Here is an 18,606-nt window from a genome sequence, read left to right as displayed (position 1 = left end):
ATTGTAAGTGCAGCACCATTGCATCAAAAGCACATCAAAAAATGCTACACCGTTGAATCTGACAATTGCGGTAGACGCAGCTAAATTGTCAAGGGCATCAGCCCTTTGTGGCCACAATGCTGGAACTCTGGGGAAAAAAATCTGCATTGTGGGAAAAACATGGTGCACTTAAGATTGTACTTTGCTTACTGCACTTGTGGATGTTTGTGAGCGTGATTTTTGTGCACAGCTGATGGGGAAATTGCAGGGATGGCCACTGTACTTGTGGAGAAGGGCCCTATAGTGTAGTATAGCTCAAATAAAAAAAAATGGATTTCCTCTTCACTTCCAGGGTACTCAAATTTGAGTATACTCACTCACAGATAATTGGGTGCTGTTCATGTATGTGTCAAGTTAATTCGGGTGTCTGCCAGAAGTAAGACTTAGTGGGCCATGTCTGATTGGTGACATGATCTGTTTAGACAAAAGGGTTTCTTCACATTTATTTATCTATAAAGACCAAAGAAAACCTTTATTATTCTCTACATCACCTACAGGAAAGATTACTTCATACCAAGCATTTTTATTGCATCAATCAAAAATGCCCAGTGTGTCATAGGCCTAAAAGAATAGTCAGGAGAACAGACACAAACTATGCAAAGATGCTTCTGATTAGGGAAAGTTTTTCCTTTGAAACTAAAATTATCCCATGGGCTTTCATACTACAGTTCTACCTTAGCCCTCGGGATTGTAAGCTGCTAACTAAAAACTGAATATTTTTAAAACAATGCAGAAAATATTGCTGAAGTGTTCAGGAGAACACTAGTAAATTCTCTGGAAGACCAATACATGTTTAAATTATAGATTAATTCACCTACTGGGAAATAAAATTATGTGTGCAGCAGTTTTGATACTTCTATTATATGTATATGAAAACAAGTATTATACGCATGTCTAACTAAACAGCTCCATCATCTGTAAGGGTTATGTGATCTTTAAATAGGACATGTTACCTTAAATGGGTAACATTTATCAAGGATTTTTATTTAATCCTGTATGATATATATAAATATCCTTTCAAGATATATCTAATATTACTTAATATTAAGCAATAGCTTACCTCTCTCCTCATTTGTCTTCTTTCTTTATGGACCATAAGGTTGTCAGAAGGCATATATGCTTGCCTTCTAATAATAACACTGCCAAGGATCAAAGCTATACTGAACGGCAGGGTACTTAAAAACTCTCCTAAAATTCCTTCCTAAAATAGAGAATTCCTCATTTGGGATACTTAACTGCCCAGCTTAAATTTGAAGGAGAAGAAAGGCATTTTAGTGCCAATAGATTAGCCACATTAGTGCCACCTAGAACCCTTTATTTATTCTGAAGAAAGCTTTATCATACCTGAGTAAACAGCCGTAGAAGCTCCCTCCATTTGTTCAAGCAGCTGCCATTTTAGCTCGGTCTCCCTAGTTTCCTGCTGCAACTCTATCCGTTGGTAGCTCAGATTGCACATTCTTATGGGGGGGGAATTCTTATGAGCTGCATAGACTCGTATCCCAAACCTGTAGGAGCACTAAGAGGAAGTCTAATACTGAAGAACATGTTTACATAAAAGAAGACATAAAATCCTGTGTTTCTTTTGATAGAGGACTCAGTGCAGCATTACTATAAGTGCTTATGGATGTATTTACATAGACCTTTCTGATAAAGCTTACTTTTTTACCTTTACTTCTCCTGTAAAGCAAGGACATATTTAAAAATTATACCCATCTTCTTTAGCAAGGTTGTAGTCTGTTGTGCACAGATCCAAGCAGTCCTATTTATCATGCAGGAATTCCTGTGACTGCAGCTCAGCCAAACCAATAGTGTCACTGAGGTATAGACATACATTGTACACAGATCATGTCCCTCCTGTACAGTTCTGAACTTATGGATATTATAGAACCATCATTTTCTATTGCATGGCTTCTACTGGATTTTTTAATGGTGTTACTAACTATGCCCTATGTTTCTTATGGACACAATTACATCTCTTTCACTTGTTATTCTGATAATTTATGTAAAATAAACAAGTATGCAGGCATAACTTAGCATGAAATGTTACATAAATTAAGTGCGCTGGGGGTTGGCTCTCCAGACGTTAGTGAACGTTATAAAAACCATGGCAATGCAGACATAAAGCCACAACCTAAATTTACTCATAACCTGTGCAGAATAATACTGTACTATACTAAAATGTGGCCTAGGCTAATGTTGTTATTCTCTTCTAAGCACAAGCCAGGGTAATGATTTTTCAGTTTACAACCCATAAAGAAATGATAGGAATTTCCTCTCAAAAGGATTCTTTCATGATTTTTATGGTGTAATTTTAATTTCTAATTTACACTGTTTACATAGCTAAAAGTTCACTCTACCATTTAAAACTTTATTCTGCAACCAACAAATGTATTTTTTTTTAGTTGTAATATTGGTGTGTAGGCGCCATCTCAGTGCATTGTGCCTGAGCTTTCAGAAGGAGCCAGCGCTACACATTAGAACTGCTTTCAGGTAACCTATTGTTTCTTCTACTCCCATGTAACTAGGGGAGTTGCAAACCAGACTTGGATTTCCCATTATTGTGTGCTATTCTGATACCTACTGGGAGCTGCTATCTTGCTCCTTTCCCATTGTTCTGCTGATCGACTGCTGGGAGGGGGGTGATATCACTCCAACTTGCAGCTCAGCAGTAACGTGTGACTGAAGTTTATCAAAGCACAGATCACATGGCTGTGGTACCCTGGGAAATGAAGAATATGGCTAGCCCCATGTGAAATTTCAAAATTGAATATAAAAAAAATCTGTTTGAATGCAGGATTCTGCTGGAGAAGCTCTATTAGCTGATGCATTTTGAAAAAAACATGTTTCCAATGACAGTATTTCTTTTTTAAAGTGGATATATACCATAAATATTTACAATGCACTAAACCATGTAAAATAGAAGTGCTTTTATTTTAATACCTTTGGGTTCAAATATGTCCATAACTGCTTAAAAAAACGTGCTCCACCCAGACCTTATGCCAGCTTCTGGTTTAGACTCTTCAGTATGTTGCCGCTGGCCTGATAGACTTCAATGACACAACCTCACCTACTTAAAGTGCAGTGAATATGCAGTCTGTTCTGCACTACTCACTTCTCTCCCCCCAACCCATCCCTCCCCAGCTATACTGACTGATGCATTTGTCTCTTAATGCTGTTGCTACCAATGTAATTCCTGTTCAGGAATAGATATATTAAATGGCTGATTTATAATTCAGTCATTTTTATTACAAGTAATAATTAGGGTTATACTGCTGAAGTTCTTTTGTGTATTTAAAAGTATTAAGTTAGAGAGGTTCTGTTAAACTTTATTGTTATTGTATGTAGCCTACAGAGATATGTACAGAGCTGGATAACAAATACTAGCACATTCCCACATAATAAGAGCCCTTTCTTGTGGTAAAGGTCAATTGCTGCCCAGGCTTTACTGCTTATCCTTGCTTTGGGCACGTTTCCCACTGAGGACCTCCCAGTTTTCAAGGATACTGCACTGTTTTGTACAGGAAAAATAAATATTCCATGAAATGCTTCATCTTCTTCAAAGAATAGAAAGTAAATTACATCGTTTAGCAAGTAGAAAGTACTGTCATACTGGTTTATTGCATTTGGGTTGATTTGATAGCAGGTCATTATATTGACAAGAAAGAAGACTGCCTCCTTGTAACATCCAGAAGTCAATGTTACTTATTTGTGATGAACATGAATAGAACATAACTGTGTGCCTATTTAATGTTAGTGTCATTATCCTCACAACAGAAGTACTTGTAAGATTCTGAAGTAAGGTGTGTATTTATGTCAGTCCTCAAGCAAAAATTATACATTATCATCACAGCTCAACATTCACCAGTCGTTTTCAGTCACTGAGCATTACCTACATCTTAAGTCAGGCTATTTCTGAACAAGAAATATACTCTCCAAATGTAATTATACATCACGCCAGCAAATACTTTTACATGTAAATATACTTTTTGGCACAACAAAATGTTTAACTTTTCATGCATTTCTTTTAAAACCTGGATTATTTTTAACTAACCTGCCTTGAGAGTTGTCTATTGAATCTCCTAAATCCCAGAAAAGCAACAATAATCTCAAAGTTTTGCAACAAGCAAAGACTATTGGTTGATACATTAGCAGTATGTGTGTTTAAAAAAACAGCTATGTGCTATCATGCATTAAAGGAGTGGTTCACTTTAAGGTAAGCGTTTAGTATATTATAGAATGTCCCATTGCTAGCAACTTTGCAATTTGTTTTCATTATTATTTTTCATAGTTTTTGAATTTTTCGCCTTCCTCTTTTAACCCTTTCCAGCTTTTAAATGGGGGTCACCGACCCCAGCCGCTAAAAACTATTGCTCTGTGAGGCTACAATTGTATTATTATTGTTACTTTTTATTACTTAAGTTTCTTGTAGGCACTCTTCTGGTCATGTTCCCCACTCTTGTTTAAAGCATCTGCCTGTTTGCTGGGATAAATTGCACCCCAGCAACCAGATAGCTGCTGAAATGCCAAACTGGAGAGCTGCCGAACTAAATGTTAAATAACTGAAAAACCATAAAATAAAAATTGAAGATCAATTGCAAATTGTCTTAGAATATCAATATCTACAGCATGCTAAAATGTAATTAAAAGGGCTTTCTGTAATTCGTAGCTTTCTGGATAACGGGTTTCCGGATAAGGGGTTCAATACCTGACACAAAGGTGTGTTAGGGCTACAAAAGTGGGCTTCACACTACAACATTTGGATAATACCTCCTTTTTATCTCTCTGCCAAAGTGGGTTCTAAGAAGGGATGAACTGGGTAAAATAAGGGTTTTTTTTCAACCAGATGAACATTACAGCTACACATGTTGCTATAATAATGGTTTAAAGGAAGGGGCAACTTACCTCTTAAATGTTAAAGTTATGCTTGTACAGAAGAAAAGGTAACTGTCCCTGCTTCTCCTCTATAAACTCTGTCATGATCTTGTCAAAAACCACACACAGTTAAACATTTGGAAATGGCTGGAGCAGTTACAAAGGGATCTCTGGGATGTCATACAGCGAGTCATGTTGGCTTCTCTCCCTCCATCCTGTATTAGAATCAGATTAATGTCACATCAAAGTAAGCCAGTCCCATTTTTTTAGGATAGGATTCATACAGGAAGGCAGAGCAGAAAGGGTAAGGGGGCTCTAGGACCCTTTGGTTCCATTTTTATTCTGTAACACTTGTTTGTTAAATTATTGTAAGATCCCTGTTTGTTACAAAATGTAGCACACTTTGTAAGGTATAAGTAATGATGATGGAGAGGCAGTGAAAATAGGAACATAATAACTTTACACCATTGAAATGTCCCATTAAAGGGTCAGTATACCCCCCTTGAATAGCTCTTGTGCTGATGCATTTTGCAAATAGTACCACACCGGGAAGGATAGTCATTCTTGTGGAAGAAGCGTAAATGGGCACTTAGTAGTTATTATTTAGCACCTAAAATATAAATATTTAAGTCTTTAAATTTGTAAAAAAATAAATATGAGATAAAGTTCTGTTATTGGAGGAGGGTAACAGCAGATTTTTATCTCTTGAGGCTACTAAAAGCACTGAAAATAGGAAAGGAAAATAGTGCGGGGGCTAATTGTAAAAAAATGGTATTGAGAGTGGAGTGCATGCCAGTTTGCAATGATTTATTATGGTTCCAAAATACATTTTCATATATGATTAACTGGTACAGAAAACATTTCCTGCAAATTTCTTTTCAGTGAATATTGGGGGGGGGGATATTTTTTGATCTTTTACAGCAACAGCAGTGTTCTCCCAAATCCTGGAGCACATTTCTTATTGAACTGACCTCTGATTCTGTTATTGACCAAAGAGCTCCCTGATGTTTGTTCTGATTCTATGAGAATATCTGTAAACTAAAATCCCTTATTCCTCCTGGAAGCACCTTCCACAATCAATATTTTTATTAAGCCTGCGTATTTACTTGGTGTTCTGACATGTCTGCATATTGTTCCTACTGAAGTTTCCATAACCCAGTGATAATGCTACTCAGTCAATTTACCCAAACTCCCTGAATAAGAATGCATCTTTTTTTTTAATTATTTAAGGATTACTGTATAAAGCAAATGCATCTCCTATTTGTGTCTGTAAGTTACCCTCCCACTTAGATTGTAAGCTCTATGGGGCAGGGACCGCCATCCTCTTGTCTTTTTGATTCTAAATTTGTTGAAACTGTACCTTGTATTTATTTTTATACTTTGTATGTATCTATTATTATTTTAATAACCCCCTGTTGTATTAATCTATTGTACTGTACAGTGCTGCGTACATGAGTAGCGCTTTATAAATAAAGATATACAAACATTCATACATCATTTCAACATGTTCTAGGTCTGAATTATATAAAGACTGTGGAGCCCTGAAGCAGACCTGGAGCCTGGAGCTGGACAGCACAAGGGACGCAGCTTATTTAAGGTTCTAAAATACATAGACAAAAAAAAAATCCCACCACTCATGTTACTTGATATATTTTTATTTTCTACATTGAAAACACAGTATTGGTCATGATGATGATCTATTGCCGTGAGAGAATTTTAAAATAATATATTACAGTTTTGCAAAATACCCTTATATTATCCATCATCTGTATATCATATCAGCACTTGGGCTTTATAAAATAATGTCTATATATTTAAAAAGAACATTTTTACTTTGAGGGTGTTTTTTTAAAAATCTGTAGAGAATGGCTAATCATTTACACAGATGGATATATAACTTACCACTTCTCTCCTAACACAATGCATTTTTATTTTCCCTACTCCAACTAGAATTTACATTTTATAAAACTCTATAGCTATGTAATGGGATATTGGAGGCGTATTATTAACAGCATCTAACAACAGTACCAAATTCTGAGTGTATGTGTCTGTACCCGCTGGTGCTAAGCTGTGACTAATACTGCCACACTTAAGGGCCACAAAGTAAGTACATTAAAGCATAGCTATATGAGTGTAACAACAACACAATCAGAATAAACTACTAAGCAGGAGTTGAGCTTCCCCTTGGGGGGGGGTTGACTAGGGGGTTTGGTAACCGGTAATGCTTCACTCCACTTTTTGCACAGCATGATAAATTTACCCCTAAGCCTCCTATTTCCTAGACTTCTACTGCTTGGTTGGATTTCCTATACTAGGGAAAGAGTAATTATCGTGTTATTATAATATGAAAATGGAATAATATGGAAACTGTCTTATATACTTTACTTGGGAGTAATGTAATATAAGTCTCAAAGTTTGTGCCAGGTTATTGCAACCAATTGCACTAAACCAAGATTGCACTAAAACTTATGCCCAGTGCATGCTAGGTTTGATTGGTTGCTATGGGTTAGAGGGGATAGAGCTGTGTCAAGAATAATGAATTGCAACAACAGTGATCATTGACTGTGTAAGATTTTATCATAAATAATAAATTCCTAGTGCCAAGCAGCTGCAGCAAATAGATAGTAGCATGCAGGGATATTATATCTCTGTCACTGGTCAGGCAATATCATGTATACACTTAAAGGAACAGTAACACCAACAAAATAAAAGTCTTTTAAAGTAATTAAAATATAATGTACTGTTTCTGAGGCAAACACACCAGTTGCACCAGTGGAGAGCAACAGTACATTATATTGTAATTACTTTGATATACTTTCATTTATTTTTTGGTGTTACTGTTTATTTAAGGGCATTTGTGGGCAACTCTCTAGATGTTGATCACGTACAAGCCCTAGCATCCCATTCATGGCCTTGTAGTCCAACAATATCTGGAAGACCATGGCTGGCCTATTACTAGAAGTAGAAAAGATTCTGACAGGAAAGTAAAATAAGGAATTGTGTAGTATGACAAATGTGCTTTGTTTAGTACATGACAACATACAGTATACAGTATATATTATACAGATTTGTTTCATGAAAATGTAATCGCTAGGATGGTGCTTATAAGCAAAGATAGAATAAAAATAAATAGTAAAATGAAAACAATGTTTAGTTTTTAGCATAGGAAGGGTTCTTCTACCATGTGGGAGAGAAAATAGTCACTGGTGAATGAGTTAGGCAGCCATTGTGGAAATTGTGGCGCCAGGAAGGATTTATTTTTCCCCATGAGGCTGATATATGGTATTGAATATGTGTAAACGTTTTTCTCCCCCTTTGCTGGGTGAACAGAGCAAAGCTGTGCTTCACAAGAATCAGATATGACCTCCTTTGGCTTGAAATCCTGCCTTTGCTCAAACTATTCTGGTAGAGCTAATTAACCTGAACCAGTTAACATCATCGTTTTTTTAAATCTACCTGTTAGAATCTGCACCTACTAGCTATAACTGCATTTCTGCACAAAGACATGAGATGCTACCATTATTATCTACTGTATTTCTGCATATGGTGATGCGTGGTTTTAATCAGCTGTATTTCAGTATGTCGTTCTTAGATCAAGTGCTGCATGGTCTGGGAATGAACATGTAAGGAAACTGTCAATAGAAAGCCATTTGCAGATGGTAACATAGAACATTAAATAACTACATACACAGAGTCATCTTAACTATTTATTTACCAACAACATGTGGACGGGATTTTATACGGCAGCACAAATGTTAGCAGCAATGTTAGCATCAGGTATACACCTAATAAATATTTATACTTTGTTTTGGCTCTGTAAAAAAATGAATCTCTTAAAGGTTTGCTCTTACATTAATCATAAAACCATCTCCCCATGCTTGCCGAGCACGCTTTGCGTTGTTTCATTGAGCTTCTCATTGAACTGAGCTCACGTAAGTGTGAGTCATACTAACCAGCCAAGCACATCGATTTCATGTTTTCTTGGAAGGGAAAATCTAGTCTTAGTGGAGCAGACAGTTTTTTTTGCTATCAGTGTAAGAATTTATAAACACTACTTACTTAAAATGTCAGTAAGCGATAATAAATGTGACTACATTATCCACTGTAAAAATATTAAAGCATTTAAAGGAGAAGGAAAGGTAAAAACTAAGCTTTATCAGAAAGGTCTATGTAAATACAGCCATAAGCACTTACAGAAAAGCCGCACTGAGTCCTCTGTCAAAAGAAGAATTAGCACTGGCACTCTGGAGCTGTATACGGGACAAGCCCTTTAAAAAATCTTTATTACGGAACTGCAACGTTTCGAGGCACAAAGTAGCCCCTTTGTCAAGCAAAGAGCTCCAGAGTGCCAGTGCTAATTCTTCTATACTGAATTTCGGGAGGGTGCCGATCCCTCCAGCAGTGTGCACCGAGCGGTGAAATTGTTAGGAGAGCTGAGGGTGTGCGAGTTAAGGCAATTTTCCTCTGTCAAAAGAAACACAGGATTTCTTGTATCCTTTTTTGTAAACATGTTCTTAGGGTATCTGACTTCATTCCTGGGACCCAAGTTGGCACAGTTTTCTCCCCTCTCCTGCTCCCCCCTCCCATAAGAATTCATAAAACTCACTCCCCCTCACTTAGGAATATGTAATCTAAGCTCTAAGGACTAAAGGCGGCCATACAACTTCAGATCTGCTCGCTTGGCGATGTTGCCAAGCGAGCGGATCTTTTCCCGATATCCCCCACCTATGGGTGGGCGATATCGGGTGAATCTAGGTTAATTCGTCATTTGGCCCTAGGGCCCAACGATCGAATTATAGCAACCAGTATAGGAGAAGTCAGATCGGGGACCACATTACTCAGGTATGATAAAGCTTTCTGCAGAATAAATATATTGTTCTAGGTGGCACTAGTGTGGCAAACCTATTGGCAGTAAAATGCCAAAATGAATTTCCTTCTGCTTTAATACATGACTCTTTGATATTTAGCTATGTGTCCATCATACCACTATCCAATTCTTGTTTATTGTTCATAATTTACAACTGAATCTTCCTATATGTGACTTGAATTTGGCAAGTAAGTGCTCTTGCACTGTTCTATGTAATAATGGGAATAGGGCAGAGAGTTGCAATTGAAGAGTTTACTATATAAGTGAATGTATTATAAAAATAAATGGTAATGCAAAAAAACAAAACAAAACATACAAATAGAGCCTAATATGCACTATCATTAAGAAGCATTTGTGTGTTTGCCTCTATATTGTGACTGTTAATCTTCTGTATGGGCTTTGATTAGGGGCAAATGAGACAAAGCATTTTACTCCAAACTCTGTGCAATGAACCCCCCTTTTTTCTTGGCAATAATGCAGTTTTCAGCCTCTGAAATAGGACAGGCTGTAAGGATGGACCTCCTAGCACCCTGTGCCCCCTGATGCTTTCTTACTTGCACATCTGTACTGGGTCGTGGTGAAAAAAAAAAAAAAAACATGTTGGCTTGCACCGGTTTTTGCACTTTATCCTGTACACATAACAGTCTTTTCTTTACACCACAAGCACTGGGTTTTATTGAAGCATGTTTGCTGTGAGCCATGAATCTTTATGACAGCAACTAGAGTATACAGATATCAGTGCTAAACACTCAAGGATCAACTTTTCTTTAGGTTTTAGCACTCTTGATATTATAGTCAGTTGCCATACTATTTAACGGTCTAATACTTTTTTAATGATTATTGACATTAAAGCTTTCAGTACTGGCTCATTCTTCCAGGCATCTAAATGATTCCCATAATAAGAGAAGCTTTATACAGTTATGTTGACACATTTTTCCCAGTGTAGAGTTCTGCCAGACTTTTTAATATGTACCCTTACATTTATTTGTTATTTTTAATTTTACCTGGTTAAATAAATCAGACAAATAGTCATGTTGCGTCTATAAATCAAAAGTCAATCAAGGTGACCTAATGTTGTTAATTATAAGTCTATTCCCTGACATTTAGAATATTGTGATGCTGATTTAATGTAAGCAGGTTCTCTGTGGTTTGGAACATGGTGTTTCTACTTTATGACAATGAATATTACATTTTCCACTGCCAAACGGGCTTAGCTGTTACTTATCTAAATATGGTTGATGACTTTGTTTCCAGTCTAGAGTCCACACTGAATTGCTTTAATTCATACTGGTGCATTAGAAATGATACTACTGCTGCAAAGTAAGCAGATTAGATAGGATATTTAGAAGTTTGCACTTTGCAAGGCAGATTACTATTAGTAAGCCCAGGAAGATAAACTCTAGTGATAGCTTTGTTGACTCATTATTTCTTTGCTCTTGCTTTAATTGTCCCCATCGCTCTCCCTTTTCCTGTAAGCTTTGTTTAACAGTTGTATTTCTTCTTGATAGCTGTCTCTCTCCATATGCTGCTTTTTACTGTTTTGCCTGTGAGCCTCGACTGTATCTGGAATGGAAATGTTAATATCGCTGTCAGGATTGTTTGTTGGAATGACGAGAGAGTACGAAGCAGTTTCTCCTAGATCACATGAGACAAAGCGATTTTCTTTCCTTGAGTAGCGAAGTGAAGGGGACCTGGCTTGAGTTGAAGATTGGCTGATATTGCTTATGATGGAAACAGTGTCCATGGCTTCTTCATTATCACAGATTTCAAGGACTTCCAGGTGGATCTTTACATTTGTGTCTGGAAACTGGTTTGGGGAATCCTCTTTGTTGGGCTCATGGCCCACACTTTTTGAGCGGTACACCTCGATCTTCTTAGACGTCGGTGTTATCTTCTGTCCATCACTGCTTACCTCGTAGGTAGACAAGGAAAGGGTTTTACCAGTGGGTGCATGAAGTGAAACTGTTCCCTGAAAAGCACATAGGGGAATATTCAGAGCTCCTCCTGAACGCTGAAAAATAAAATATGTTGATAAATTAAGTTTGAAATACAGGAATAATGATTTTACTTAATATTCCTATTTCTTTTAGTCATTTCAAACTACTTGTTGGTCATTTATTATGGTTGAGCACTGGGCAAAATCACCTTTACTGTATTTTGCCTTTTTTAGAGTACCTTACACAAGTCCCTGCAACTATTGCATGACAGGATCTGTGCAAAGGAGGAGGTAAATAACACCCTCATAATTTTTTTTACAGCGATGTTTGCTGAAAATTTTATGAAACTCATAAAGCCTTTAAAGAAATTAAATAAGAACTTTAAAAAGACTAAGACAATATTGTTGGGGCAATAACTCTAAGGCCACTGACCTCATTGTGTTACTTGTGTTTACAAGTTTAGTTTGTTGCTTTTGCTGAAGAATGGTGCATACAGACAGCATTGGACTGGGGTGTCTGGGGCTGCAACCTCAGAGGCCTCAGTCTAAGTCATGAGATTCTCCACAGACCAATTCTGCATTCCCACCCCTGCCCTGCGCATACTTTTTGATTCTTTCCTTTGCAGCTGTGATTAGGGAGAGAGCGCCCATCATTTCCAGTGGGGAGAGGATCTGGGTCAGCGGGGCCCATGAGGTCCAGGACCACTGGGTTTTTTCTCAGTGTCCCACTGGCCAAGTATGACCCTGCATACAGAGCAATAGGGTATCATTATGTATTTGTAACTCGTAGAGGAGCTGAAGTTCGTATGAACTTTGGAGGCTGTGTTAGGTATAGTATCTACAGCTCACATGTATTAATATACTGTTACCAATTTAGAATGCTTTGGGCACAAAGTGCTGCAGTGCACCTTACTACACTTCTAGGGGAGAATTAATGGAAAGTGTAACTTTCCCATTTTTATGGTATTTGTCAAAATCATCCAAAGGGATGAAAGCTAATGCACCATGCTGGGCTAGCTAGGCTCTTAGTCACTTGGAACTTGTTCTGTGCAGCAGTTTGTAGAATCTGTGGCACATACCCAGAATTACCAATGCGCCATATCCTTTATTTCTGGTTACAGGTGATTTTAGTGGGGACTGGGGTCCCTGGAAACTTGCATTCTGGATCCTGCTGAACCCAGAAGCACAGAAAGTGTTAAATACTTTATGTATTATTTCAAGCCCCCCGCCCCTTGCTTACAAACATGCTGCCATGATGTACTGCATTAATAAAATATAGAAATGTATTGATTTCTACCAGACCATAACAGTAATGCTAACATTTTGCCATTGTAGCATCTACTGCAGAACCTAAATCATCCTAAGTGAATATTTAAATGCAGCCTTTGACATTAGGTAACTATGTTTCTTATTAAATTAAACTTAGGAACAAAAGCTTGTCATATATGCCAAAACTTGATTTATGAACAGACAATTCAGAACTGCTGTTATTATAAAGCATGTCTTATGTCATTAGAGCCAAGTAACTGGATCTTAATTGGCACTTTGGCTTTCAATTTATTTTCCTGCCTATATTAAAGCACTTACAAAAGAGCTAGCTAATATTTTAGGTATGCATAAACTGCAAATTCGATTCAGGACTGTGGGGAATAATTCTAGTGGAATTAGAATCCAAGTATAAGTATAGAGACAAACAAAAGTCTTTACATCTGGGAAGGCAGTTTGCTAAGAGCAAACACAGGTGCAATTGGCCATTTTTTTGCATTTACACTGTCTTATGGTAAACGTAAAATGCTACAGATCTCTGTATGCCATTTTGGAGCAAAGCAACCTACAGCTGCCCCCATGAATACAGCACTGTCTGGGTTTGGTATATCATATAATATCGAATGGTTTGCTCAGCAAAGCAGTGTAGCCTGTTCCAATTTTAGGAGAGGATACATTTGATTATTTTACTTATATAGCGGTACTTGTGCATGCACTACTGAACATTAAAACAATATAATAATATTATCCATGGTGATAAATACAACAACAGAATATAAATATGTAAGGAAATACATTAGAAAGTAAGAAGAATGCACTGAAATGGAAGAAGGTCCCTGAGAACTTACAATTTAAGTGAGGTAAATTGATATATATGATACATATTATTATTATTAACATTTATTTATAAAGCGCCAACATATTGACAAAAATATTTAATAACAATATTTAATCACCTGTGTGTACCACCTCATTTAAGAAAGGGTGTGCTATTTGATACTATCCTGTGTGTCCAGAACACCGCAATAAAATTGGGAACATCCCACATCTGAACTCCAGGTGTTAGTGTTGTTACTTATGACTTGGATACATATACTGGCGACAGAGGAGGAGGCCAGTGTTAATACCTTTATCTCTGTACCAGTGTTTCTTAAAGACCAGTAAATCATGTAACACCATCAACATGTGGCCTCTGCATCCTCTGGCCTTTGTAGAACTGTTTTCTTTATCACTATATGCTTGCAAGAGTAAAAAAGTGACTCTTGTTCTGGAAATATTACTGACCTTCATGCTGTATCTTTGGGTAGTTTTATCATCTTAAACAATCAAGTAAGGAGTTCAATCTCCCACTTTGACAGAGCTGTGTGTTACATTTGTACAAATGGTGCTACTAAGATAGCTGTCTCCTGGCTACGCCTAATTGGGTTGATCTTGATGGGAAATAGAGATAAAGCCACATAACCACTTATAGCCCATGAGTAGTCAGAGCTACTTTTGTATAGTGGAAACAGTGGAAGATACATGGGAAGCGGTAAGCAGGCCTAGGCTATTGTTCACAAAAGAGGCAACTAAAATAAATAAGAGACCACTATTCTTGATGTCTTCATGTAATCATGTTTGATTTAAAAATCTTTATTTCCTTATATGTTTAGTTTGTTTGCCAAATATTACATTACAACATACTAGATGGAATAACGCAATCCCTGAAACTATACATTATATTTACAAGCAAGTTTTTCCACAACTGGAAGAAGGCTTTCAGTGTTTGTGAAACCTTTGATTTAAAGACAGCCGTCTTACCTGGCAAGATACAAACAATAAGTGGCCACTGTTAGAAAGGTTAGTAAATACATTATTTTGTATTCTTAAAAAATGTATAAATAAAAAATTAAAATTAAAAAAACAAAACATTATTTTGTAAATATATATATATATATGGTTGAGTAACAATGGTAAGAACGAGTTACCATTGTTAGAGTCAGCGCCGGATTTCTAAATGACGCGCCCCGAGGCCGCCCCAATTCGGCGCCCCCTACCGCCCCCACCCGCCGTGCGAGCGCGCATGCGCAAACCACCTCCTCCTTCCCTGCCGCCGCGCTAACGCGCATGCGCATGCGCCAAAGTTAAAACTCCCATACGGAGCAGTGGGGAGAGGTCCCCATTGCTCCGTATGGGAGCAAAATTTTAAAAATTTGCGTGCGGCGGGGCGGCATGCCGCCCCTATGTTTATGCCGCCCTAGGCCCGGGCCTTTGTGGCCTCGCCACAAATCCGGGCCTGGTTAGAGTAACTTGAGAGCACAGTTAGAATATGTTACCTACAATGAATGAAATAAAGTGTAACAGATCAATTTGAGTGCCTAACATTATAACTGGCAAGCAATTTCTAAGGTATATGAAAAATATCCTTGAGGGTTTTGCAGATCAACCTATGCAAAGTGGAGATTATAGCACCACAAAAAGATTACATTGGTAGCATTTTAACAAAGAAAGCTGATACATGGAATATATTATCTTCTCCTCTTTGCAAACTGGATGCTTACAAATCAGACAATTTGTTTGATAACACTGAAAGAATTGAAAAGGGCTTTAAATAGATGGCATTCACCTAAAGTCCCTCAATGTAAGGTTTGGTCAGACAAATAGCTTTTACTTGGGATTTCAATCATTTCCACACTTATTCATTCAGCAAATATAAATGTGTGACAAGAGTAAGATGTTTACATGTCACTGGTTACATTCTGTATGCCCATCCTACTTAGTTGGCCTTAGAAGGAGATAGAAAAGAAGGAGAGGATGGGAATTAAGTTGTTTCTCTGTTGTTATAAGTGGGAAACAAGAATATGGGTATATCTGTGTGTTTTAGCACTGACGGTTATTGTATTGTGTTGTGTGTGTGTGTGTTTGGAATAATAGGTATAATATAGCCTCCGGCCATTAGAAGGAGTAGAAGTTTTGGGAACTGTGGTTTAAACCCCAGCCAGTAGAGGGGGATTGAGTACAATAAGTATAAAAAGGGTGAACACACCCAGGTCAGGATTCATTCCAGCAACCAGGGCAAGCTAGATAGGAAGAGTTCTCCATGTAAGAAACACTGGTTGTTCTAGAAAGTGATGATGTTTAGAAGGAGATAGTGGCTTAGTAGCCGTGGCTCTGCCACAGATAGCGATCCAGAGGAAGAGTAGGGACAAGAGGGATGGCCTTCGGCAAGTAATCAAATGCCTATCCGGAGTAGGGTACTAGGAGGGTACCAGACTGCTAGAACCAGAAGGTGACATGGAATTAAACGTAATCACTGTTCCCAGCATAGGGTAGTTGCAAGTATTAGGAAATATTTGGACTGAATGGTGGAATGTTAAAATGATGTACTATTCACTCTTTCACAGGTCTTAATGCTATCGCCTTGAAAAAACAATACAAAATGCCTAAACGCTCATTGAGAGGTACATTCATAAGGAGTTCCAGCAGCACAGAGCCTGTCTATATAAGCAACTGGACATGCTCTCTTATTCTAGAAGTGACAATTTATATAACAAATGATCTCTTCTTGAATAATTAATAATTAGCAGCTGCCCACCTATGAGACATTAAGATGCCTACAAATATAGAATTGCATTCTTTCTCTGAATGGGCCAAGATGGTTATCTTCCTTATCAGTGGCTTGACTGATTTATTAAGCCCACACAGATATTATACTTATGATTACAGGTATGGGATCCATTATCCAGAAACCCATTATCTTTAAAGCTCAGAATTACAGGAAGGCCATTTCTCATAGACTTAATTTTAATCTAATAATTAACATTTTTAAAAATGATATCCTTTTTCTTTGCAATAATAAAACAGTACTTGTACTTGATCCAAAATAAGATTAATGTGTAAATAATTTTTTTAAGAGACTTTAACACAATCACTTCTACAGGAGAAAAGGAAGCTACACTAAGGAAGCTACACTGCGATCTTCAGAAATTATCGTATCCAATCCGAATTTTTTTCCGTTTGGCATTCGAACTCGTGTTAATGTATCGGCCCCTAAGCGAATACAGGTATCTGATTCTATGCTAGCACTTTGATTTTTCCCAGACAAAATATGGAGCACAAAGGAGCGCTGGGGGAATATGGTAATATTGATATAATGGCTGACATTTTAACCCATGTTGTTCAGAGACTTTCCTCTTATCTGGAATACCCCCAGGTCCTATGCATTCTGGATAACAGGTCCCATACTACTATTTAAAATATATTTTTTTATATAAACATATGGTTCAGAGTTCCTCTTAGTTATTGTTTTTAACAGTCCAACAAACTATGGAGCTGAAGGCACAAACCCATGACAATGCTAAAAGTTATTTTGCCTGGGACATATAGAAGGGGCCCTTGACTGTAACTATGGGAAGACCAAATGGATAATGTTACCTTGAAAATGTGGTATCAATTTATTGTGCAGCCTTCATTTGCCTTGCTTCTTCAATCGTTACGTTGCTACTGTGATATTTATTTTTGGCCCAAACCTTTAATTTCTGTTTTACTTACTGTATCTCTGCAGTTGCTGGGATCCATGTTCCTATCCCCCCTTTCTTTTATCAATGCACTGATTTTTGGCCATTGTACATTTTACCTAACTATGAGTGCTTTGCTTTCTGTTTACTATGAAATGTCCAGAGGCCAAGACGCCTCTACTTGTCTTTATTATCTTTTATGTATGGTATTGCAAGAAAATTGGAAAAAACATATCACATATGATGTCATTGAATAAAATACACAAATATGCATACTGCAATTAGGAGGGCAGAGCATACAGGATCCTGCAATTATTGTTTTACTAATAATTATGAATATTCCATAACCTGATACTCTATGGACTACCAGTATGTACATTTTTCCTGTCCTTCTGTACTGTATATAAATTGTCTGAATAACACATTATGGTATATCACTCAATATATGTTTTTTGTTTTTAAGGTTGTTTTTTCTGTATAGTAAAATAAAAAGAAACATTTAAAAAGTAATGTGCAGCTAGTAAATCCCTTCATAAATATGACAGGAAATGTTATTTTCAAGAAACACAAGAACATTTCTGGAGAAAAAGATATGTGTTTATTACAAAAGAATGTATTTAACGTTATAAAATCCCTTACCTCTGGGGTCTTTAAATACTAAGCAAAGAAACAAATTAAAGGGGATGAAAAGTCCCAAGTGCAGCTTATTAGGAATGCTGTGCCTCAGTGAGATCCCTGATAGATACCATAGAGAACTGAAGCCCTTGATGACTGGCCCTGCAGCATTCCTTTATCCCCTCTGGAGCTATCAACAAATATGATACTCTTCTCTTCTCAAAAACAGCTCATTTTAAAATATAAATTTGCTTGGCGGAGTACTTTATAAATAGTAGCTTTTATAGCAGCTTTTAATGCCCTTTGAGACTAGAACCGATTTTTTTTAGCAACTCAAACTGTTAAAGGCTGTTTATTCTCTGTGCATTTTGATTGACATCCTTTGGTATAAGAAACAAATCTAGCACTTGTGCCCAGAGCTTTAATAGATAAGTCCTTGTATTTTCAATGCTGAACTGCCTTGTGAGAAAAAACAATTCCTGAACTAGAAAGGGAAGTTTGAGAACAAACTTTGT

At 37.2% G+C, this 18,606-nt stretch overlaps 1 protein-coding gene across 1 annotated transcript in view; it reads right to left on the bottom strand.

Annotated features, from left to right (window-relative positions):
- Positions 1–10,376: 10,376 nt before the first annotated feature.
- The window catches only part of gpr149 (G protein-coupled receptor 149), a 48,207-nt gene continuing 39,977 nt past the window's right edge, over positions 10,377–18,606 (bottom strand). The window contains exon 4 of the mRNA XM_002933259.5: positions 10,377–11,789. Coding sequence (XP_002933305.3) covers positions 11,220–11,789 — 570 coding nt within the window. The 3' untranslated portion in view covers positions 10,377–11,219. The remainder of the gene's footprint in view (positions 11,790–18,606) is intronic.

Source organism: Xenopus tropicalis, chromosome 5 (genome assembly GCF_000004195.4).
Source record: "Xenopus tropicalis strain Nigerian chromosome 5, UCB_Xtro_10.0, whole genome shotgun sequence".
Taxonomy (NCBI): Eukaryota; Metazoa; Chordata; class Amphibia; order Anura; family Pipidae; genus Xenopus; species Xenopus tropicalis.
This window is presented reverse-complemented; position numbering and strand designations above follow the sequence as displayed.